This window comes from Eriocheir sinensis, chromosome 11 (assembly GCF_024679095.1).
Source record: "Eriocheir sinensis breed Jianghai 21 chromosome 11, ASM2467909v1, whole genome shotgun sequence".
In the NCBI taxonomy this organism is placed as follows: domain Eukaryota; kingdom Metazoa; phylum Arthropoda; class Malacostraca; order Decapoda; family Varunidae; genus Eriocheir; species Eriocheir sinensis.
Genome location: NC_066519.1, coordinates 1,782,001 through 1,807,532, shown reverse-complemented (window position 1 = coordinate 1,807,532; position 25,532 = coordinate 1,782,001). Strand labels below are relative to the sequence as shown.

The 25,532-nt window shown below is 48.4% G+C and overlaps 2 protein-coding genes and 1 long non-coding RNA gene across 6 annotated transcripts in view; 1 reads left to right on the top strand and 2 right to left on the bottom strand.

Moving 5' to 3' along the window:
• The window catches only part of LOC126996748 (uncharacterized protein KIAA0825 homolog), a 52,087-nt gene extending 44,559 nt beyond the window's left edge, over positions 1-7,528 (bottom strand). For all 3 annotated transcript variants that reach the window (XR_007751450.1, XM_050857579.1, XM_050857580.1), the window contains exons 1-2: positions 6,826-7,528; positions 4,408-4,601 (exon numbers count right to left, since the gene is read on the bottom strand). Coding sequence is in view for 2 of the 3 variants with exons in the window: in XM_050857579.1 (XP_050713536.1) it covers positions 4,408-4,601; positions 6,826-7,412 (781 nt within the window). In the remaining variant the exon portion in view is untranslated. The remainder of the gene's footprint in view (positions 1-4,407; positions 4,602-6,825) is intronic.
• A 349-nt stretch (positions 7,529-7,877) lies between these two features.
• On the top strand, positions 7,878-9,385 carry LOC126996753 (uncharacterized). 2 transcript variants are annotated; one of them, XR_007751454.1, is made up of 3 exons: positions 7,878-8,025; positions 8,175-8,502; positions 8,628-9,385. It is a non-coding gene; the product is annotated as an uncharacterized LOC126996753 (long non-coding RNA). The 2 variants fall into 2 exon arrangements; XR_007751453.1 differs by having other exon boundaries at positions 8,175-9,385.
• Positions 8,838-13,701, bottom strand: LOC126996752 (frataxin homolog, mitochondrial-like). Its single transcript, XM_050857591.1, has 4 exons — positions 13,368-13,701; positions 11,883-12,077; positions 11,098-11,215; positions 8,838-9,895 (listed from the first exon to the last, which is right to left on the bottom strand). The coding sequence occupies exons 1-4, from the start codon at positions 13,385-13,387 to the stop codon at positions 9,647-9,649; spliced, it is 582 nt and encodes a 193-aa protein (XP_050713548.1). The 5' UTR covers positions 13,388-13,701; the 3' UTR covers positions 8,838-9,646.
• Positions 13,702-25,532: the final 11,831 nt, after the last annotated feature.

The window sequence follows — 25,532 nt, the reverse complement described above, 5'->3', positions numbered from 1 at the left end:
AGATTTTTTACGGCTGTCCTGTGTTGGTGTTCTGAGCTCGTCCTACAAAGCCTGCCCAAGAACGTGATATCTAAGGTTAAAACAGGTTCATTTCTCGACTGTTTTGTCATGACGCACTTTCTCTATATGACAGCCCTGTTGAGTGGTTAGGCTGTCCTGTGTTACTACCCAGAGCTCATCCTGAAAAGCCTGCCCAAGAACATGATATCTGAGGTTAAAACAGGTTCATTACGCGACTGTTTTGTTATGACGCACTTTCTCTATATGACAGCCCTGTTGAGTGGTTAGGCTGTCCTGTGTTACTACCCAGAGCTCACCCTACAAAGCCTGCCCAAGAACGTGATATCTGAGGTTAAAACAGGTTCATTACTCCACTGTTTTGTCATGACGCACTTTCTCTACATGAAAGCCCTGTTGAGTGGTTAGGCTGTCCTGTGTTACTACCCAGAGCTCGTCCTACAAAGTCTGCCCAAGAACGTGATATCTGAGGTTAAAACAGGTTCATTACGCGGCTGTTTTGTCATGACGCACTTTCTCTATGACAGCCCTGTTGAGTGGTTAGGCTGTCCTGTGTTGGTGACCTGAGCTCATCCTACAAAGCCTGCCCAAGAACGTGATATCTGAGGTTAAAACAGGTTCATTACGCGGCTGTTTTGTCATGACGCACTTTCTCTACACCACAGCCCTGTTGAGTGGTTAGGCTGTCCTGTGTTACTACCCAGAGCTCACCTTACAAAGCCTGCCCAAGAACGTGATATCTGAGGTTAAAACAGGTTCATTACTCCACTGTTTTGTCATGACGCACTTTCTCTACATGAAAGCCCTGTTGAGTGGTTAGGCTGTCCTGTGTTACTACCCAGAGCTCGTCCTACAAAGCCTGCCCAAGAACGTGATATCTAAGGTTAAAACAGGTTCATTTCTCCACTGTTTTGTTATGACGCACTTTCTCTATATGACAGCCCTGTTGAGTGGTTAGGCTGTCCTGTGTTACTACCCAGAGCTCATCCTACAAAGCCTGCCCAAGAACGTGATATCTGAGGTTAAAACAGGTTCATTACGCGGCTGTTTTGTCATGATGCACTTTCTCTACACCACAGCCCTGTTGAGTGGTTAGGCTGTCCTGTGTTACTACCCAGAGCTCACCTTACAAAGCCTGCCCAAGAACGTGATATCTAAGGTTAAAACAGGTTCATTTCTCGACTGTTTTGTTATGACGCACTTTCTCTACACCACAGCCCTGTTGAGTGGTTAGGCTGTCCTGTGTTACTACCCAGAGCTCATCCTACAAAGCCTGCCCAAGAACGTGATATCTGAGGTTAAAACAGGTTCATTACGCGACTGTTTTGTTATGACGCACTTTCTCTATATGACAGCCCTGTTGAGTGGTTAGGCTGTCCTGTGTTACTACCCAGAGCTCATCCTACAAAGCCTGCCCAAGAACGTGATATCTGAGGTTAAAACAGGTTCATTTCTCGACTGTTTTGTCATGACGCACTTTCTCTATATGACAGCCCTGTTGAGTGGTTAGGCTGTCCTGTGTTACTACCCAGAGCTCATCCTACAAAGCCTGCCCAAGAACGTGATATCTGAGGTTAAAACAGGTTCATTACTCCACTGTTTTGTCATGACGCACTTTCTCTATATGACAGCCCTGTTGAGTGGTTAGGCTGTCCTGTGTTACTACCCAGAGCTCATCCTACAAAGCCTGCCCAAGAACGTGATATCTGAGGTTAAAACAGGTTCATTACGCGACTGTTTTGTTATGATGCACTTTCTCTATATGACAGCCCTGTTGAGTGGTTAGGCTGTCCTGTGTTACTACCCAGAGCTCATCCTACAAAGCCTGCCCAAGAACGTGATATCTGAGGTTAAAACAGGTTCATTTCTCGACTGTTTTGTCATGATGCACTTTCTCTATATGACAGCCCTGTTGAGTGGTTAGGCTGTCCTGTGTTAGTGCCCAGAGCTCATCCTGAAAAGCCTGCCCAAGAACGTGATATCTGAGGTTAAAACAGGTTCATTACGCGGCTGTTTTGTCATGATGCACTTTCTCTACACCACAGCCCTGTTGAGTGGTTAGGCTGTCCTGTGTTACTACCCAGAGCTCATCCTACAAAGCCTGCCCAAGAACGTGATATCTGAGGTTAAAACAGGTTCATTTCTTGACTGTTTTGTCGTGATGCACTTTCTCTACACCACAGCCCTGTTGAGTGGTTAGGCTGTCCTGTGTTACTACCCAGAGCTCATCCTACAAAGCCTGCCCAAGAACGTGATATCTGAGGTTAAAACAGGTTCATTTCTCGACTGTTTTGTCATGATGCACTTTCTCTATATGACAGCCCTGTTGAGTGGTTAGGCTGTCCTGTGTTAGTGCCCAGAGCTCATCCTGAAAAGCCTGCCCAAGAACGTGATATCTGAGGTTAAAACAGGTTCATTACTCCACTGTTTTGTTATGACGCACTTTCTCTACATGAAAGCCCTGTTAAGTGGTTAGGCTGTCCTGTGTTAGTGCCCAGAGCTCGTCCTACAAAGCCTGCCCAAGAACGTGATATCTGAGGTTAAAACAGGTTCATTACTCCACTGTTTTGTCATGACGCACTTTCTCTATATGACAGCCCTGTTGAGTGGTGGGGCTGTCCTGTGTTAGTGTCCTGAGCTCATCCTACAAAGCCTGCCCAAGAACGTGATATCTGAGGTTAAAACAGGTTCATTACGTGACTGTTTTGTTATGATGCACTTTCTCTATATGACAGCCCTGTTCAGTGGTTAGGCTGTCCTGTGTTAGTGTCCTGAGCTCATCCTGCAAAGCCTGCCCAAGAACGTGATATCTAAGGTTAAAACAGGTTCATTACGCGACTGTTTTGTCATGAAGCACTTTCTCTACAACGCAGCTATCAGTATAAGGAAGAAAACCCACCAAGACTCCTAGAAGCACTGTATAAAACACAATGGCACAACTTTCTCAATGTCGCAGGCCTGTTGAGTGGCGGGGCTGTCCTGTGTTGGTGCCCAGAGCTCACCCTGCAAAGCCTGCCCAAGAACATATCACCCGAAGCAAAGACAAGTTCGTTCTTTGATTGTTCTGCTGTTATGTCACTCTATGGCCGGTTTTATAAGACACTTTCACTTCTCACATCAACTAATTATAAAGGTCAAAGAGGGGATCAATTGGGTTCTAATGAGTGTTTCTTTAGGCTCATATTACTGAGGAAAGGTCGAACTACCACCAGGGTCATAAAACTACTGGAAGTGCCCTCAACTCCAACAAAAGCCTTGTCAAATATGTGAACTTGGGCGATGAGATGTTTAACCCGGTACCAGCGACGGGCCAAATTCGTGGCTTTACCGTGTAGCAGCGACGGGCCAAATTTGTGGCTTTACCATGCAGCAGCGACGGGCCAAATTTGTGCCATGATATAAACCCCTCAAAATAGATGATACATAATCTGATCACAAATGCTTTGATATATATTATGAAATGGTTTGTGTGAGGGGTGATTTTTTCTCATTTTTCTCGCTTGGAGGGACCATTAACCCGGTAGCTGTGGGGATCATGTTTCTTAAAGGCCCCTCTAAGCAAGGAAAATGAGAAAAAAATCATCATCACTCATGTAAACCATTTCATAATATATATCAACACATTTGTGATCAGCTTATGAATCATCTATTTTGGGGTTACCATTCAAAACCTGATCCCACACTGCTACCGGGTTAAAACCTGATCCGCTGCTACTGGGTTAAGAAACATGATCCCCACTGCTACTGGGTTAAGAAACATGATCCCCACTGCTACTGGGTTAAGAAACATGATCCCCACTGCTACTGGGTTAAGAAACATGATCCCCACTGCTACTGGGTTAAGAAACATGATCCCCACTGCTACTGGGTTAAGAAACATGATCCCCACTGCTACTGGGTTAAGAAACATGATCCCCGCTGCTACTGGGTTAAGAAACATGATCCCCGCTGCTACTGGGTTAAGAAACATGATCCCCACTGCTACTGGGTTAAGAAACATGATCCCCGCTGCTACTGGGTTAAGAAACATGATCCCCACTGCTACTGGGTTAAGAAACATGATCCCCGCTGCTACTGGGTTAAGAAACATGATCCCCGCTGCTACTGGGTTAAGAAACATGATCCCCACTGCTACCGGGTTAAGAAACATGATCCCCGCTGCTACTGGGTTAAGAAACATGATCCCCACTGCTACCGGGTTAAGAAACATGATCCCCGCTGCTACTGGGTTAAGAAACATGATCCCCGCTGCTACCGGGTTAAGAAACATGATCCCCACTGCTACTGGGTTAAGAAACATGATCCCCGCTGCTACCGGGTTAGAATACGACCCTATGTCACAGGGCTGTTGAGTGGCGGGGCTGTCCTGTGTTGGTGGCCTTTGCTCACCCTGCATGTAGAAGGACCAGATCTGCACGGTGAGGGAGCAGCGGGCGCCCTCCTGGTAGGGCTTTGGGCTGAGCCAGTCGTGGCTGGCGGCGTCGTGCAGCAGCAGGGACAGCAGGTCACAGTTGTAGCTCAGGACATTCTGCATCATGAACTCCACCACCTCGCCACACCGACCCAGCGCGGCCGTCAGGTTCCTGCGGCGAGGGGCAACACATGAGATGAGACACTCACACACACGAGACACAAGAAACACAGGACACATGAAGCACAAGACACTCACACACACAAGACACATGAAATACAGGACACATGAAACACAGGACACATGAAACACAAGACACTCACACAAACAAGACACATGAAACAGACACACACACACACACAGGACACATGAAACACAAGACACATGAAACACAAGACACATGAAATACAGGACACATTTCTTCTTCTTCTCTCTTCCTATTTCTCCCAAACATTCCCAATCCTTCTGTCTTCTATCCACTCTATTCCAACACCTTCTTCTTCTTCTTCTTCCTCTTCATACCATAACCCAACACCAGACTCAGCCCTCTTATCTCTCCCTACTTCTGTGTCGCCACCTCATAAAAACATGTGTCCACCACCACTGCCTCACACCATGGCGCTCCAAACTTCACACCATGGCAGTACAAGTTATTATATGCGTCCACATGTATCATAAGGCACTCCAGTACACCTGTCCCCATTTCATTACCACCAAGCACGGCAAAGATATTCACAATTATACATGTCAAGCAAGGAATCGCCAGGCATGTAAATTTGGCGGATATTGGGGTTGGGGGGGGGTAGGGGGCATCACAGGTTCATGAGGTGGGGGGGAGGGTGGTGAACAAAGCCAGCATGAAGTTTTGGGAAGGGAAGGAAGAGGAGGAGGAAGAGGAGGAATAAAAACAGCAAAGTGAGGAAGGGAAGGAAGAGGAGGAAGAGGAGGAGAAGGAGGAATAAAGACATCAAAGTGAGGAAGGGAAGGAAGAGGAGGAGGAGAAATACAATCATTGAAGTGAGGGAAGGAAGGAAGGAAGAGGAGAAAGAAAGGAAGGGAGGAAGGAAGAGGAAGAAGAAGCAACAACAGTAATGGGAAGGAAGGAAGGAAGGAAGGATGGGAGAGGAACAGCAAAGTAAGGGACAGAAGAAGGAGAAAGAGAGGGAAGGAAGGAAGGAAGGAAGGAAGGGAAAGGAACATCAGAGTGACTGAAGGAAAAAGAGAAGGAAGGAAGGAAGGAAGGAAGGCAGGAAGGGAAAGGAACATCAAAGTAAGTGACTGAAGGAGAAAGAGAAGGAAGGAAGGAAGGAAGGAAGGGAAAGGAACATCAAAGTAAGTGACTGAAGGAAAGAGAAGGAAGGAAGGAAGGAAGGAAGGAAGGGAAAGGAACATCAAAGTAAGTGACTGCAGGAAAGAGAAGGAAGGAAGGAAGGAAGGGAAAGGAACATCAAAGTAAATGACTGAAGGAGAAAGAGAAGGAAGGAAGGAAGGAAGGAAGGGAAAGGAACATCAAAGTAAGGGACTGAAGGAAAGAGAAGGAAGGAAGGAAGGAAGGAAGGAACATCAAAGTAAGGGACTGAAGGAAAGAGAAGGAAGGAAGGAAGGAAGGAAGGAAGGAAGGGAAAGGAACATCAAAGTAAGGGACTGAAGGAAAGAGAAGGAAGGAAGGAAGGAAGGAAGGAAGGAAGGAAGGAACATCAAAGTAAGGGACTGAAGGAAAGAGAAGGAAGGAAGGAAGGAAGGAAGGAAGGAAGGGAAAGGAACATCAAAGTAAGGGACTGAAGGAAAGAGAAGGAAGGAAGGAAGGAAGGAAGGAACATCAAAGTAAGGGACTGAAGGAAAGAGAAGGAAGGAAGGAAGGAAGGGAAAGGAACATCAAAGTAAGTGACTGAAGGAGAAAGAGAAGGAAGGAAGGAAGGAAGGAAGGAAGGAAGGGAAAGGAACATCAAAGTAAGTGACTGAAGGAGAAAGAGAAGGAAGGAAGGAAGGAAGGAAGGAACATCAAAGTAAGGGACTGAAGGAAAGAGAAGGAAGGAAGGAAGGAAGGAAGGAAGGAAGGAAGGAACATCAAAGTAAGGGATTGAAGGAAAGAGAAGGAAGGAAGGAAGGAAGGGAAAGGAACATCAAAGTAAGTGACTGAAGGAGAAAGAGAAGGAAGGAAGGGAGGAAGGAAGGAAGGAAGGGAAAGGAACAGCAAAGTAAGGGACTGAAGGAGAAAGAGAAGGAAGGAAGGAAGGAAGGAAGGAAAAGGAACATCAAAGTAAGTGACTGAAGGAAAGAGAAGGAAGGAAGGAAGGAAGGAAGGAAGGGAAAGGAACATCAAAGTAAATGACTGAAGGAAAAAGAGAAGGAAGAGGAACAGGAAACAGAGGACAGTGGGTGAACCGAGTCCTTACTTAGAGGTTGGCTGCTTGAGGATGTCCTTGTAGGTGTTGAGTCTGCTGCGGACGAGAGCTGCGGACGCCAGGCACATGATGAGGGCCTGGTTGTTGCCGGCGATGAAGGCGAACTCACTCACTCGCTTGATGTGATCCAGCATGTAGTTCGCCGACTGCTCCGCCGCGACCATCAGCGACGCCTTCGGGGACAGCTGCCGTGTCTTGCCCCCCACCGGAACAGGCTTGAGCGGGGGGACCGAGGACGCGGGGCCAGCTACGGATGTCCCTGGGGTGTCATCCGTGAGGTGGCGGCGGATGGGGTACAGCCAGATTTGACCCTCCGCCCCGACCATGACCTCGCTCGGAAGGACCCCACGCGACCTGTCCACTGTGGGGTCAACCGTGTAGTGCAGGCATACCTCCCATTCACGCACGCCATTGCTGATGCTCTCCAGTGCGGCAATGGGGGTGTCGCGCTGCCCACCGATGGCATAGGGGCACACGGGCTTGGCTTTCGCTTTCTTGGTCTTCTTGAACTCGGCCCACTCAGAGTGAAGCCCGTCCTTGACTGCGCTAACCAGCTTGGACGTGTCGCCGCCGGACATGGCTGAGTGTGTGTGTAGGGGGGTGTATCGGGGGGGAGGGGGAGGGGGGGTCGTGTGTGTGTGTGTGTGTGTGTGTGTGTGTGTGTGTGTGTGTATTTAATTACCTATTTACCTATTTGTTTAGTGTCAATCTTGAACCTTTAAGACCATTGACAACTCTCAGGTCTTTGCGAGTTTGTGTCTTTCGGATAAACTGTGTGTGTGTGTGTGTGTGTGTGTGTGTGTGTGTGTGTGTGTGTGTGTGTGTGTGTGTGTGTGTGTTCCTGGTTAGCTCCAAACTCCACACTTCTTCCGTAAGGTGGTGTGGTTATGAACACTGCTTCCTTATGCTGCCAAGATGAGAGGATAAGAACTTGAGTGATTCATGTTAATATTCTTATGACTGCTGGCAACTTGCTCACTGAATCCACGAGCAATGTTTCCTCTGTGTATGATATTAGTGTGGCGACTTGCTCACTGAATCCACGAGCAATGTTTCCTCTGTGTATGATATTAGTGTGGCGACTTGCTCACTGAATCCACGAGCAATGTTTCCTCTGTGTACGATATTGGCGTGTTCTTGTTGATATAGTTCACAAATTCCCTGTCTTTGAATCTGGGTTTGTTCCGAGAGGTGAATTATATAAGATTTTTTGTGTGCGTGTGTGTGTGGCCGCAGTAATGGGATCAGTGCTTAGCGATTCCTCTATGTAAAGTACTGGCGTGTTCTTGTTAATATAGTTCACAAATTCCCTGTCTTTGAATCTGGGTTTGTTCCGAGAGGCGAATTATATAAGATTTTTTGTGTGCATGTGTGTGTGGCCGCAGTAAAGGGATCAGTGCTTACCGATTCCTCTATGTAAAGTACTAGCTTGTTCTTGTTGATATAGTTCACAAATTGAGGCTCTTTGTAGTTTATTATTCACAGGAGTTTTTTTTTAGCAATTGTGCCCTATGCAAGCTTAAGTTTATCTGCTTGTGAGGTTATGTTGCCTGCTATAAGCTTTCACCGTGTCTATCTATATCAAATTTTGGACTCCCAGATGCTATATACAAGTTAACATTAATTTGAGTTCTTTGCACAATATCAGTCACTCTCAGGGCTTAGTAGGTGTGTGTTTTCAGTAGTAAACTTTCACTGTCTATCTATATCATTTTCAGACGCCCAGATACTATATACAAGTTAACATTAATCAAGTTCTTGGCATAATATCAGGCACTCTCAGGGCTTAGTAGGTGTGTGTTTTCAGTAGTAAACTTTCATTGTCTATCTATATCATTTTCAGACTCCCAGATGCTATATACAAGTTAACATTAATCTAAGTTTTTTTAGTAACATCAGTCACTCTCAGGGCTTGGTAAGTGTGTGTGTTTTCTGTGGTAATCTTCAACTGTCTATCTATGTTATTTTCAGACTCCCAGATGCTATATACAAGTTAACATTAATCTCTCTAAGTTTTTTTTAATAACATCAGTCACTCTCAGGGCTTTGTAGGTGTGTGTTTTCTGCAGTAAACTTCCACTGTCTATCTATGTTATTTTCAGACTCCCAGACGCTATATACAAGTTAACGTTGATCTAAGTTTTTTTAATAATACCAGTCACTCTCAGGGCTTCGTAAGTGTGTGTGTTTTTTGCAGTAAACTTCCACTGTCTATCTATGTTATTTTCAGACTCCCAGACGCTGCATGCAAGTTAACGTTGATCTGACTTTTTGCAAGAAGTCTCCCCCACTCTCAAGGCTTCATTTCCGCTGCAATAACTTTTTTCTCTCTTCCTTCTTTCTCCTTTTGTGTATGTTTTCCTGAAGGCACTGCAGCTCTCTCTCTCCCTCTCTTAAGCACACACACACACACCTTTACAATAACCTTTCTCTTTTTTTTTCTCCTTTTCTAGACGAATTTACTTCTGAAGGCACTGCAGGAATAACCTTTTCTGTGCATGTTTTCCTGAAGGTACTGCAGCAAACTCTCTCTCTCTCTTAAATGCACAAACATACACCATTTATGATAACCTTTCTCTTCTTTTTTCTCCTTTTCTGGACAAATTTACTTCTGAAGGCGCTGCAGGAATAACCTTTCTCGATATCTGCTTTTCTGTACAAGTTCCTCTGAAGACACTGCCACCAACTCTCCCTTAAACACACACGCACACACACACTACATAACCTTCTTCTTGTTCTCCTTTTCTGTACAAGTTCCTCAAAGACACTGTGACCAACTCTTCAACACACACACACACTGAGAGGTCACCATTTACGCAGCTTCCCGGCTCCCGTAGGCACAGCTGCAAAAGTCGAGGTCAGGCGAGAAGACCCTGGCAAGCTCTGTGTTGAGGAGGCCGTGCAGCGTCTCCCCTGTGTGGCGGTAAATCCAGAGTCCGTCCAGGAAGTCGAACCTCTTGGGGCCGCTGACGGGTGACGAGAGCCAGATCTGCCTGTTTGGGGTCTGCTTGTTGATGACGTACGTGCCATGTGTGCCGAGCTGAAGCGTCAGGACTCCGCTCTGAGGTGAAAGAGACGTGTTATGTGTGTGTGTGTGTGTGTGTGTGAGGGGTATGGGGTGTTGCATGTTATGTGTTTATATGTGTTTTTTGGGGGGTCATGTGTCTTGGGTTTTGTGTATCATGTGGACAGGGTTAATATGTGTCCTCATGTGTCTTGGGTTCTGTGTATCATGTGGACAGGGTTGATATGTGTCCTTATGTGTCTTGGGTTTTGTGTATCATGTGTCTTTTTATAACTGCTTTTTTATGTATGTGTGTGGGAGGCCAGGGTTGCATTGTGTCCTTATGTGTCTTTTGGGTTCTGTGTATCATGTGTCTTTCTATAACCTGGCTTCTCTTATATATGTGTGAGGGAGGACAGGGTGGCATTATGTATCCTTATATGTCTCTTGGGTTCTGTGTATCATGCATCTTTTTATAACTCTGCATTTTTATGTATGTGAGAGAGAGGCCAGGGTTGCATTATGTGTCTCTTGAGTTCTATGTATCCTGTGTTTTTCTATAACTTGGCTTTTGTATGTGTTGTGGCAGGAAAGACAGGGCTGTGTTATGTGTCTTTTCATAACTTTGGTAACTCCTCTTCAATCCTATAGCCAATGCTTTTCAACCCTATCCAAATCCTTCTCAGCCCCTCTGTGACACATCATTTGGGATCCCATGAGTCAAGGGATCCTCATCAAGGGGGGGGGGGGGGATACTCAGGATTAAACATCTTATATACACCAAAACAGAGGCAGTAACAATATTGGAGCAAGGAAAACAAGCTCAAAACTATAAACAACTGAATCCCCCATCCAAATCCTTCTCAACCCCCCTCTGTGATGCACTATTTGGGATCCTATGAGTCAAGGGGATCATCAACAAGGGGTGGGGGTGGGGGGGGGTTGATACTTAGGATTAAACACCTTATCTGCACCAAAACAAAAGCAGGAGCAATATTGGAGCCTGGAAAACAAGCTCAACAAGGATTTGCAACACCCCAAACAGCCAATACTACTTAATCCCCCATCCAAATCCTCCTCAATCCCCTCTGAATCTCCTCAATACCCCCCTAATCAACTTCAACCCCTTCCAATCCTCTTTGATCCCTCTCTGAACCTCCTCAACTCAACTCCCCACCAGTCCTCCTCAACCCCATTCCAGCCCTTCTTGACACACCAGTAAGGGGATCGCCGAGGGGGAGGTTGATCAAAGCACTCACACTGTACAGCACGTCAGAGTCCTGCAGCCCCGTTTCTGAGGCCACAAGCTCCTCCAGGTACTCCGAGAGGGACTCCAGCGTCTCGTCACTCACTTGCTCGTAACGCACCTCGCTCACCCTGGGGAGGAGGGAGGGGGAAAAGGTTATGAGAGCAGTAGCTTATAAGGAACATCTACTCACCTCTTTGCACTCTCCTATAAATGTGTCACTCCCTGCTGAAGTGAGGTAAGCGACATGGAGGTCAATCTTGAGATGTCACTTGCCTCACATCGACCAACTACAGGCAATCCTCGGGCATTAGAGTAAATTTTTTTTCACACATGCCGAGAAAAAGTGCAGAAACACCAAACTTCTTCAATGGCAATTTTCTCATTTTCTTGTGTGTGTCACTTGCCTCATCTCAGCAGGGAGCGCCACAGATGCAAGACGACTCATTACTAGAAAGAATCTCAGTGAAAGTGCCGGTGAAGTAGCTGATAGGGAGCGTTTATTCTCCTCTCTACACTCTCTTATAAGTGCAAAATGATCATCACTAAAAAATCACAGCTGAAGGTCCCGGTGATGGATGATTTCGATGATTGCAGAGTTTAGTTTGTTTTTGTTAGTGACCTTATTAGAGTTTGATATTAATTCTAGGACATATAGGGAGAACACTTTTTTTTTTCATGAGCTAATGAATTCATGGCAAAAATTGACACTCTGGAGAAACAAGTAGCTTTATTATTATTATTACTATTATCATTATTGTTATTATTATTATTATTATTATTATTATTATTACTTACTCGAATGAACACTTCCGAGTGACGTCAACATTGATCAGCGAGGGGGGCCGCAGCAGACACAGGGTGGATGGCCCGGAGTGTCTTGGGGGCCGTCTTGGGGGCTGGAGGGGCTGCCGCAGACTCAGCCGGTGGTAGGCATGCACTGGGGGGCTGTGTAGTAACCTCCTGACTGGCTCCACCCTCAACACACTCACACTGGAGGCACAGCACAAGGCACTCATCAACTCATCGTCAACTAACTGTCCTCAGCCTCTTAAAGTCAGCTGTAGTGTTGCTTTCTTAGTTAATTTTATGCTAACTGATTATAAAGTGCAGGTGATCTGAACTTATCAACTCCTGTCCTTATATTAACTGTCCTCAGCCTCTTAAGGTCCGCTGTATGTGTTTTCTTATGTTTTTCACTGGCTCTATGTTCTTGCTCTTCTAAGGCCACTGACTGCCTGCATTTCCACAACAATAACACACAAACAGTAACTATTGTTGTAAAGTGAAGGGTCAAGGACACAGCCCTGCCTCACACACTCACACACTTCATGGCACCCCCAGTCCCAGCACAGGCCAGCCAGTACACCAACGGTCCTTGCAGGAATCCCACACAGTCACAGGAGATCCCAGAGTGCCTCACGATGCACTGAGTCAACACCTTGAGACTGACACAGGCGGCCACATTCATTAAACCATCTACAAGACCTCTCACTGGTTGGTCTTCTGGTAACTCTGTCCACTACGAACACTCAGCATCTTTATGCAGCTCCAGTGGCCGTGAAGGAAGTGCTGGCCAGGCTGTCACCTCCCTCACCACACTGGAGCCGCCGAGACACAAGGACCATTCACAGTGGACAGATTTACCACAAGTCTTACCAGCAACCATTTACAAGACCTCTCACTGGTTAGTCTTCTGGTAACTCTGCCCACGACAAACACTCACACTCTATAGGCAGCTCCAGTGGCCGTGAAGGAAGTGCTGGCCAGGCTGTCACCTCACTCACCAGCCGAGACACAAGGAGCATTTATAGTGGACAGATTTACCATAAGTTTTACCAGCAACCATTTACAAGACCTCTCACTGGTTAGTCTTCTGGTAACTCTACCCACAACAAACACTCACAGTCTATAGGCAGCTCCAGTGGCCGTGAAGGAAGTGCTGGCCAGCCTGTCACCTCACTCACCAGCCGAGACACAAGGAGCATTAATAGTGGACAGATTTACCATAAGTTTTACCAGCAACCATTTACAAGACCTCTCTCTGGTTAGTCTTCTGGTAACTCTGTCCAGTACGGTTAATCTAGCTAACTACTGCTTCTAATATACCGAATAAAATAGCATGTGGAGTGCATAGGATACTTCATTTGCTTCACATTTGTCAAGGATTAAGTTACCGATTCCTGTACAAATTTCCTGCATCAACGGCTTACATATATGTGTGGGTGGTGTTGGCTTACCAGGCACGGCCCCGAGTGGTGGCCCTCTGGTGCTGTCACTCACCCTGTGGCGCAGCGGTGCATGTTGTGTGGTTGTGTGCCGTCACCCTGGCAACGCTCCTCCTCCTCCGCTCCTTCCTCACGTCACCGATCAGCTGTTCCCTGACGTCACCACCGGCCGCCGCCCAGCACTCGCCGCCTGGTGTTACGGCCTGGTTCAAGGGCTGCACAGGCACGGGCACGCCACGAGGGTGTAAGCCAGGTAGGGAAAGACAGTCTGTGTCACCTGACTAGGGGAAAATCTTTAACAACAACAACAACAACCTGTGAGCCAGCCGGGAACGTGCTACCCTCACGACCCCGAGCCCTGTGACGGTGTTGTGGCTGATGATGACAATAGTGGTGGTGGTGGTGGTGGTGGCCGCCTTACTAACGGCACTTCTTACTTATGGATACTTAGGGGGCTTTCCCACCTTCACGAATTTAATGCCGATGAGCTGTGAACTTGACATATCGTGATCAACCAACACGCACACGGGTCAGTGTAGGAAGACACAATCCTAACATAGGACATGGCCGGGGTCACATCCAACACACTACTAACTTGTTCCTCACAAGCTTCTTTAATTTCACGTACACGAGTACTGCGAGGTCTCAGTGACCATGACATGGTACTCACTGACGCAAACATTAGACCAACAACACAAAAACAACTACCCAGGAATATGAGTAACGAGGGTTGTGGTTGGGGGTTCTGAGTGATCCTACGCATGTAACTACAGTAATGGAGTTCCCCAAGGGTCTGTCCTTGGACCAACCCTCTTTCTCATTTATATTAACTTTGTGGCTCACGGTCTGACCTGTAAATACAAAATTTTCGCTGATGATCTGAAAATATACCAAAAGATAAATAAGACGACGCCTTCTCTTACATTGTTAGATATTGCTTCTGTGCAGAGAGATGTAGACCTGCTGGTGTCACGGGCAGAATCGTGGGGCTCAGGCTCAACTCGGACAAGACCCGTGTTCTTAGGTTCTGCCGAGGATCTGCTCCAAACCTTGGCCCGTACTCTGACTACTAGATTAGAGGAAATCCTTTACAGTTTGTGCAGTCTGCATCAGATTTAGGGGTTCAAGTTGATACTTCATTGAAGTTTCACCTCCACATACGCTCTCTTGCAAATAAAGCTGCAGGAATTTCGTCGAATTTACTTAAGAGCACAGTTAACCGTGAGCCTGAGTTTATGAAATCTCTTCTCACCTCTCATATCCGTCCTGTGCTGGAATTTTGTTCAGTTGTATGGCACACAGGGTATGTAGGTGATACTGACATGCTTGAGAGTCCAACGACTATGGACCAAGGAGATTAATTGTTGGACTTTCGCATCTTGACTAAGCCTCTCGACTGGATGCCTTGGGTCTCTTTTCTGTGCATGGCAGACTGCTTAGAGCTGACATATAGTCCAGGTCTGGAAGATTCTCAATGGCCTCTCTCCTGTGCAACCCTCTGAGTTATTTTCCCTCCAGACATCATCTAGAATCAGTGGAAATTCACACAGAATATTTCTACCCCACAGCAACACGGAAATACGTAGGCGATACTTCTCAGTCCGAGTGATTGCTTCCTGGAATAGCCTGCCAGACACAGTTATCCTGTCAACATCCTTAACTGTATTTAAGAGAAAACTAGCAGAGTACCTTGGCCAAAGGCTATACGAATTTTAACCCCTACGTACTAATACCAATGTATTCTCATATATAATTTCATATGATCTCATTTTTAACTATAGTTCCTAAACACTCTGGTCAAAGAACATATCAACTCTAAATTACTTTATTTTACTTACAGCAATATAAATATAAATACTTATTTCACTTATATACATATAAGTCATTATATTTTATAACTAGTCTTTACTTAGTGCAATCAACACACATTCCAGCAGCGGCTTAATAGTTTTAGTGTTAAGAGTAATTACGCAAATATGCATTCTGCTGGCGTGGTGGTACTTGTGGGGTTCCTTTCTCGTGGAACCCGTCTAGGTAAGATGTCTAGGTAAGATTCATTTATACAACAGAGCCGATATGGGTGCCATAACTCAAGACTTAGCTGATTTTAGAGACTTTTTCCTCGACACAGACCCAGTGACCAATTCTGTTGGGGCAAATTGGAGCAGACAACGAGACTTTATACATGACACAATGGACAAACACATACCCAAGAACACTATCACACAAAACAGGTCATTACCATGGTACAATAGACAATTGAAAAGACTACACAGAAACAAGGTCAAGGCATACAACACAGCAAAACGTTACAACGATACAGAACACTGGGAACACTACAAAACATACAGAAAACACTACAAAAAGAAACTAAACAAGCAGAAACTAAATACACATCCATTTCTCTCACAAACAACACACAAAGCCAAAAGAAATTCTACAGCTTCTTCAAAGCACGCAGACAAGACTCGACCGGAATTACAACACTACTACACAACGGTTCCTCGGCCACACCCACAAGACAAAGCCGACACACTTAACAAACAATTCCAATCTGTTTTTACACAAGAACATGCAAACTTGCCAGACATACCAACATCACGTACCACACCCAACAATTCCTCCCCTCTATTTAAACACCCCAGGAATTGAGAAACTATTATCTGAGGTTGACACTGACAAAGCGACTGGACCAGACAATATACCCTGCAGGATCCTAAAAGCTAATGCTTGCAGTCTTGCACCTATCCCGCAGGTTATATTCTCACAGACATTACAAACCGGAGAACTCCCTCAGGACTGGCTTTTGGCAAATGTGACACCAATTTTTAAATCCGGAGACAGAACCCTCCCCGCCAATTATAGGCCTATTTCGCTAACCTCAGTTCCATGCAAAATTTTAGAACATATAATTCATAGACATATAATGGACCACTTTGATAGGCAAAACATACTGACTGACAGTCAGCACGGCTTTCGGCCCAAACGTTCGTGCGAGACTCAGTTACTTAATTGTGACCTCGCACGACATTTTGCAGTCCCTTAACAACCCCAAAATTAGACAAGTTGACGCTAATACTTGACTTTGCCAAGGCCTTCGACAAAGTTCCCCACAAAGACTGTTAAGTAGCCTTCACACATACACGATCTTGAACGCGGCAGCTGCCCGACTGCCATTCCGGCAGCATTCGGGGTCACCTTGGAGGCTTGGCACTCGGTGCAGGTGTGCGTCCTCAGTCTGACGTCTTTGTTGATTCCCTCCCAGACGAAGCGAGGCGTCATCAGGCGCTGCGAGGCTCGTATGCCAGGGTGAGAGGTCGTGAAACTAACGGAAGGCCTGGTAGCCGAGCCTCGCAGCGCGTGATGACGTCTAGCTCCATATGGGAGGGAATTAACAAAGACGTCAGACTGCGGATCAAGGTTGTTCATTTCGTTCGTTCGTTTAAAGGTTTATTGTACAAAAGATACACAAATACATATACAATAAAATAATATATATACATACATTTGTTATAAAAAGTGTACAAAGCGGGCATCAGCCCGCCGGTGTTTGCTTGGTCAGGTGCGCCTCGTGTGGGTGTGGTGGCGGTGACGCATCTGTGTTCCTCGTCACTATGGGTGCGAGGAAGGGGTGACGGGTCATCGGGGTGGAGGTGCCGCCCTGAGTACCTCGAGCAGCAGGTCTGGTGGCGAGCGCGCTGGACCAGGAGGGCAGCCTTGACCTCCCGGCTGCTCAGCAGGCCGCCGGGTGCAGGCTGGGTGGCGGGCTCTGGGGCTGACCTGAGTCGCGCGGTGGCCGGGCACGACAGCAGGTAGTGCACCAGCGGGCGGCGGCTGTGTCTGCCGCAGTGGGCACACTCCTGCCCCTGGAAACCGTCCTGGAGCTGCTCCCTGGTGCTGTAGCCCAGCCTGACACGCTGCAGCAGAACACCGTCTGCCCTGGGATGCTGCTGGGCGTCATCCAGGGGGTGGTAGCTGGTGGCGATGGAGTACCACGCCGCCTGCTTCTTCCATATCCTTCTAGCTCCCGGTGGCTCTGATGCGCCTGCCAGGATGCAGCGTGCCTCGCCTCAGCCTTGGTCTGCTGTAGGCTGAGCGGCACTCGCCTGGTGATGGTGGGGCCCGCAGCGGCCCTCTTGGCGGCCTCGTCCGCAGCCTCGTTCCCTCGTACCCCCACGTGGCTGGGGATCCAGTGGAGCCTGACGCACTTTCCCTGCGCGGCGAGGCTCTGCAGGCTGCCAAGCACGGAAGTGACGAGGCCCACGTTGTCGGTGACGCGCGGACGCTGCAGGGCTTCCAGCCCCGCCCGGGAGTCTGTGTGTATGACGACGGTCAACTCCGGGCGGGCCTGGGCGTGTTCCAGGGCGAGGAGGAGGGCGGCCAGCTCCGTCTGGAGGATAGAGCAGTGGTCAGCCGTCCTACATAAGAGCCTCGTCTCTCCGGTGATGGCAGCAGCGCCCGTTCTGCCGCTCACCGGGTCTACCGAGCCGTCCGTGTAGTAGACGGCGCTGCCTGTGCCTGGCTCGGTGACCTGCGCCTTGGTTGCTCATTTCACAAAAATTGTACAGGTCATTGACACGGACAAGACACACAAGGAACGTGTTTGAGTGTATATGCGTTTGTGTTGGTGTAGTGTAGTGTGAATGACATTGGAGTGTTAATGTGTGTGGTAAACAATATGTAGAAGAAGTGTATAGCAGGACGTGGACAGACAGTCGAAGATAAACGAGTAACAATAAAGATAACAATGAGGACGCACAAGACAGGAGGCTTAACTGGCACAGGAGACACAAAAAGGCGAAAACACTAACACGAGTCAGGGGCGAAACTACGGGGGGGCATGGGGGCATATGCCCCCATCATGCCCCCAAATGCCCCCCCAATCAAGATGGGACTGCTCATAGGCGTACGAACCAAGCCCAGAGGTGGACTGGGATGGGCTGTAACCAGGCTTACCCTCCTAAAATTTGGGCAACAGCCTGTTTTTTTATTACTATAACTACATTTATCTTGTCCTGGGTCTCCTCCTTATGCACGTTATCAAACATGATCTTTGGCCTTAATTTTCCCACACTCTTAGTGCAAACTTGCTCTACAGTTTCCAGTTTTTGAGTTGCTTCATTCTTTGTGTTTTCATTATCACAGTTCATAACAATATTACCAACATTCGTAATTTGAATCAGTAATCTGAATGCCTTGTCGCACGTGAGGAACTTCACTCTTCATACCAGTTGCCTTTTCATCTTGATCAGAGGCCTTCACAACAAGGAGGTTTATTCTTCTTGACCCTCCTCCAGTACCTCTATTACCAAGCTTCAAGATAACCTAAGAGTCCTTAGTTTCAATGCGCGTAGCCTAAGAAACAAATTTGATGAACTGCGATGTCTTGCTCTGACAGAAAACTTTGACGTAATTGCTATAACCGAAACATTTATCGACACCACTAATATTGATTTAAGTTCCGAATACAACATAGATGGCTACAGATTCTTCAACAATGATCGTGTAAACCGTAGAGGGGGTGGTGTCGCCCTTTTTGTCAAAAGCTACTTGCAACCTACTGACAAAACACCAAGAAACAGTAACGTTGAACATTTGTGCGTGCAGTAAACATTGCAAAGTCAATTTAAATATATCTGTCACTTACAGGCCTCCAGGGCAATCACTTGATGGCGATCTTGAAATGTACAGCGTCTTAAGGCAGTCACTTAATAACAGCGACTCACTGATACTAGGAGACTTTAACCTCCCCATATCGACTGGGCGACACTGTCGGGTACAGAAGGTGAGTCCCATAGAATGATCGAATTTCTAGAGGAAAATTATCTAAGCCAAATGGTTTCTGAACCAACTCGACAAAATAACATACTTGACCTTGTTATAGCGACCCAAGATAACCTAGTCAGTAATGTCACGGTAGGAGAACACCTCGGTTCCTGCGATCATAAACTAGTGCGCGTTGACATTAGAGCTCAAACATCGGTGACTGAAAATAAAGTTAAGGTGCCCAATTTCAAAGAGCCAACTTCGTAGAAATCCGACGAAAACTAATAGATATGCAACTATCAGATGACGGCAATGCAGAGGACGCCTGGCTAAACTTTAAAATCACTTACTCACTCAGCAGGACACATTTGTCCCCTTGTGCGAGAAGCAATTAACACTAATAAAAGTCCACCTTGGTTTAATAGCGAAATTAAACACTCAGTCAAGGAGAAAATTGTCTTACAGGTTAAAGAAAGACCAAAGCACGCCCGAAAACATTAGACTTTACAATGATGCAAGGCGACGAGTAAAAGATTAGTGCATCAGGCAAAGCGTAGATATGAAGAAAATATTGCAGCCAACTGTAAAAATAATCCGAAATCCTTCTTCAGTTACATAAACAACAGAAAGGCGATCAGAAGTGGAATTGGACCTTTAACAAACAGCGACGGTGCACTAGTGACTGACAGCCAACACGTTGCAAACCTATTAAATAATTACTTTTCCTCGGTGTTTAATAATAACAGTCCTCCCACCACCACCACCAACACCAGTACTAATGTAAATCCCGAGCATGCATTGTCTAACTTTGAAATAAAACCCGATGAAGTCCTTAAAGCCCTCAAATCACTTAAAACAAATAAAGTCCTGGACCTGATAAAGTATATCCAACTCTGCTGAAAGAAACAAAGAGCGAAATACTCTCCTCCCTCACAACCGTATTCAATATGTCCTTGCGACAAGGCATTGTCCCTTCAGATTGGAAAAAGGCTAACGTGACACCGATTTTGAAGAAAGGAGACAAAAAAGTACCAGGTAATTACAGGCCCATTAGTCTAACTTCGGTTGTAGGTAAGCTACTTGAGGGCATAATTAGAGACAAAATTGTGAGTTACCTTGAAAGCCACTCATTAATTGGGGACTCACAACATGGCTTCCGAAACAAAAGATCCTGCCTATCAAATCTATTAACCTTTTATAACGACCTCTTCACTGTTTATGACGTAACCAAATCACTGGACGTAGTCTATCTTGATTTCCAGAAAGCGTTTGATAAAGTCCCGCATCATAAATTACTTTACAAATTAAAACAAATAGGTATTGACGGTCAGGTAAACCAATGGATCGCGAATTGGTTGAGCAACAGACAACAAAGAGTAGTGATTGACGGATTTAACTCAGAGTGGGCGCCGGTCACTAGTGGCGTCCCTCAGGGCTCGGTTCTTGGCCCAGTGCTCTTCATTATTTACATCAACGACGTGGATGTTGGACTCAATAACCGCATTAGTAAATTTGCAGACGACACAAAGATTGGTAACTCGGTTCTCACTGACGAAGACAGGCAAAGCCTCCAAGAGGATTGGCACAAAATTTCAGCTTGGTCGGATAGATGGGAGATGCCCTTTAACGTAGACAAGTGCCAGGTCCTTCAAGTTGGAACGAGGAATAATACGTTTGATTACGAAATGCGCGGCGTTAAACTCAAAAGCGTTCAATGCGTCAAGGACTTGGGGGTCAAAATCGCGTCAAACCTCAAATTCTCACAGCAATGCATCGATGCAGCAAATAAAGCGAACAGAATGTTGGGCTTCATTAAAAACTTTATATTTAAGAATAAAGATGTAATACTCCCGCTCTACAACAGTTTAGTCAGACCCCACTTGGAATATGCGGTACAGTTTTGGTCTCCCCACCATGCAAAGGATATTGCTAAATTAGAAGGTGTTCAGCGTCGGGCAACGAAAATGATCCCTTCCTTGCGCAACAAATCCTACGAAGAAAGGCTTTCTACCCTTAACATGTTCTCTCTTGAGAAACGTCGCCTCCGAGGAAAATTGATCGAATGTTTTAAAATACTTAATGGTTTCACGAATGTAGACAGATCAACATTGTTTATGATCGATGACACTTTGCGCACGAGGAACAATGGCGTAAAACTCAGATGTAGACAAGTAAATTCAGACTGCACAAAATTTTTCTTCACCAACGTTGTAGTGCGAGAATGGAATAAGCTCCCATCATCAGTGGTCCAGTGTAACACGATTGACTCCTTCAAAAATAAGCTCGACCGTCACTTCCTTCAACTTAATATCAACTAGAGTAGAAATGCAACATTTTGGAGTCTTCTGATTAATGTAAAATCACTTAGGTTTAAGGACAGACCATAAGTCTGGACCATGGGGTCTGTGTGGTCTGATTTTCTATGTAAATCTATGTAAATCTTCACAAGGTCAGCCCCGCTGCCTCCCGCAGACTCACTTGATCAGCGGGGAGCGGGCCAGCCGCCTCCCTGGACTCCACCTTGACCTGATCAGTTCGTGATTCAACTTCATCCTTCACGACTGATATTTCCTTAGATATTTCCTCTTGAAACGCATCCAATTTGGCCACAATATCAGTAGCCAGAGTTGCTTCATGCAGGCTTGAAGTAAAAATTCAGTTTACTCACTTTACATTCTCCGGCTTGAGACCCAACAGGAAAGCACGTTTCAAATGACGCCATCCAGGGCACAGTGAACAGCCGATCCATCTCCAGAAATCGCCTGAGGAATCCTCACACACGTAACAACATTAAAGCAGCCATGACTGAGAGAGCCTCGGTCCGCGCGGAGCAACAGTGACACACGTTCACCCGCACCCGCGACTCACTCATAGATTGGTGATAACAGGGTTAGTAAGAGGACCCTAGCACAGGACCCCAGACCTGGACCCTGCCTGTGTGTGTGTGTTCAAGAGCCGCGGCCCAAGAAGCGATAGAGAAGAGTCCCGGCCAGCACGGACAGTATTTTTTGTTATCATTATTATATAAACTTAATATATTGGTAAGAGGACCCAAGTTCCGGACCCTGCCTGTGTGTGTGTGTTCAAGAGCCGCGGCCCAAGAAGCGATAGAGAAGAGTCCCGGCCAGCACGGACAGTATTTTTTGTTATCATTATTATATAAACTTAATATATTGGTAAGAGGACCCAAGTTCCGGACCCCAGACCCCGGACCCTGCCTGTCTGTGTGTGTTCAAGAACCGCGGCCGAAGGAGTGATGGAGAAGAGAACAGAAAACTTCCAGGCTGCATGAACTCTGTTTTTATTATCATTATTATTTGAACCTGATGTATTGGTAAGCGGACCCTAGCACTGGGCCCTGCCTCTGTGTGTGTGTGTGTGTGTGTGTGTGTGTGTGTGTGTGTGTGTGTGTATTCAAGAGCCGTGGCCCAAGGAGCCATAGAGAAGATATAAAGAGGCCAGCCAGCAGGGGCAGTATTTTTTGTTACTTATTTTTATTTAAACCCAACACATTGTCAAGCCTGGATCACTGTCCCTCCGGATAGCCGTGAACTCTGTCCTGTATACGATCGTGTACAACTTTTAGGAAATTAATAAAAAATCTGTGCCTTACAAATTTCAATACAATTATTTTTTTAAGAAACTAGTATCATTTTGAGACTTGTTCATGTATTATTTAAGGTAAAAAGCTAAACACAAAACAACAAAAAATAAATGATTGTAACTGAGGAAAAGTGGCAAAAAAAGAAAAAAGTTCCTTATGAGCCCCTCGGTGGGCCAGGTGTGCTGGTGGAGTCCTGGCGTGCCCAGCGGGGAGTGGAGGTGTCCCCCAGGCTGCCCCAGCCCCCCAGGCCTTGTGGACCACGGGTTACTGTGGACCAGGCTGGCAAAGATTGCTTATATTCTAATAATGAAAAAAACACAAAAAAAATCTGGAACCTCCTTGGATGGTTGCTGCTTGCTGGGGTGCGGCACGTGTGTGATGAATGTGACGACAGGAATAGTACCAACTTGTTGGGGCACCCGTGGGGCAGGACAGCACCGTGACACTGCCAGCTGGGGCACCTGTGGGGCAGGACAGTACAGTGACACTGCCAGCTGGGGCACCTGTGGGGCAGGACAGTACAGTGACACTGCCAGCTGGGGCACCTGTGGGGCAGGACAGCACCGTGACACTGCCAGCTGGGGCACCTGTGGGGCAGGACAGCACCGTGACACTGCCAGCTGGGGCACCTGTGGGGCAGGACAGTACAGTGACACTGCCAGCTGGGGCACCTGTGGGGCAGGACAGCACCGTGACACTGCCAGCTGGGGCACCTGTGGGGCAGGACACCACCGTGACACTGCCAGCTGGGGCACCTGTGGGGCAGGACAGCACCGTGACACTGCCAGCTGGGGCACCTGTGGGACAGGACAGCACCGTGACACTGCCAGCTGGGGCACCCGTGGGACAGGACAACACCGTGACACTGCCAGCTGGGGCACCTGTGGGGCAGGACAACACCGTGACACTGCCAGCTGGGGCACCTGTGGGACAGGACAGCACCGTGACACTGCCAGCTGGGGCACCCGTGGGACAGGACAGCACCGTGACACTGCCAGCTGGGGCACCCGTGGGACAGGACAGCACCGTGACACTGCCAGCTGGGGCACCCGTGGGACAGGACAGCACCGTGACACTGCCAGCTGGGGCACCCGTGGGACAGGACAGCACCGTGACACTGCCAGCTGGGGCACCTGTGGGGCAGGACAGCACCGTGACACTGCCAGCTGGGGCACCTGTGGGGCAGGACAGTACAGTGACACTGCCAGCTGGGGCACCTGTGGGGCAGGACAACACCGTGACACTGCCAGCTGGGGCACCTGTGGGGCAGGACAACACCGTGACACTGCCAGCTGGGGCACCTGTGGGGCAGGACAACACCGTGACACTGCCAGCTGGGGCACCTGTGGGGCAGGACAACACCGTGACACTGCCAGCTGGGGCACCTGTGGGGCAGGACAGCACCGTGACACTGCCAGCTGGGGCACCTGTGGGGCAGGACAACACCGTGACACTGCCAGCTGGGGCACCTGTGGGACAGGACAGCACCGTGACACTGCCAGCTGGGGCACCCGTGGGACAGGACAGCACCGTGACACTGCCAGCTGGGGCACCCGTGGGACAGGACAGCACCGTGACACTGCCAGCTGGGGCACCCGTGGGACAGGACAGCACCGTGACACTGCCAGCTGGGGCACCCGTGGGACAGGACAGCACCGTGACACTGCCAGCTGGGGCACCTGTGGGGCAGGACAGCACCGTGACACTGCCAGCTGGGGCACCCGTGGGACAGGACAACACCGTGACACTGCCAGCTGGGGCACCTGGGGCAGGACAACACCGTGACACTGCCAGCTGGGGCACCTGTGGGACAGGACAGCACCGTGACACTGCCAGCTGGGGCACCTGTGGGGCAGGACAACACCGTGACACTGCCAGCTGGGGCACCCGTGGGGCAGGACAGCACCGTGACACTGCCAGCTGGGGCACCTGTGGGACAGGACAGCACCGTGACACTGCCAGCTGGGGCACCCGTGGGGCAGGACAACACCGTGACACTGCCAGCTGGGGCACCTGTGGGGCAGGACAACACCGTGACACTGCCAGCTGGGGCACCTGTGGGGCAGGACAGCACCGTGACACTGCCAGCTGGGGCACCTGTGGGGCAGGACAACACCGTGACACTGCCAGCTGGGGCACCCGTGGGGCAGGACAACACCGTGACACTGCCAGCTGGGGCACCCGTGGGACAGGACAGCACCGTGACACTGCCAGCTGGGGCACCTGTGGGGCAGGACAACACCGTGACACTGCCAGCTGGGGCACCTGTGGGGCAGGACAACACCGTGACACTGCCAGCTGGGGCACCTGTGGGGCAGGACAACACCGTGACACTGCCAGCTGGGGCACCCGTGGGACAGGACAGCACCGTGACACTGCCAGCTGGGGCACCTGTGGGGCAGGACAGCACCGTGACACTGCCAGCTGGGGCACCTGTGGGGCAGGACAACACCGTGACACTGCCAGCTGGGGCACCTGTGGGGCAGGACAACACCGTGACACTGCCAGCTGGGGCACCTGTGGGGCAGGACAACACCGTGACACTGCCAGCTGGGGCACCTGTGGGACAGGACAGCACCGTGACACTGCCAGCTGGGGCACCTGTGGGGCAGGACAACACCGTGACACTGCCAGCTGGGGCACCTGTGGGGCAGGACAACACCGTGACACTGCCAGCTGGGGCACCTGTGGGGCAGGACAACACCGTGACACTGCCAGCTGGGGCACCTGTGGGGCAGGACAACACCGTGACACTGCCAGCTGGGGCACCTGTGGGGCAGGACAGCACCGTGACACTGCCAGCTGGGGCACCTGTGGGACAGGACAGCACCGTGACACTGCCAGCTGGGG

Coding starts and splice junctions, on each gene's coding strand:
- LOC126996752 (XM_050857591.1), bottom strand. CDS start 13,387: ATGCACCGCTGCGCCACAGG. Junction 12,078..13,367: donor ATGCACCGCTGCGCCACAGG/GTGAGTGACAGC, acceptor CTGTGCCTCCAG/TGTGAGTGTGTTGAGGGTGG. Junction 9,896..11,097: donor ACTCTGACGTGCTGTACAGT/GTGAGTGCTTTG, acceptor CTTTCACCTCAG/AGCGGAGTCCTGACGCTTCA.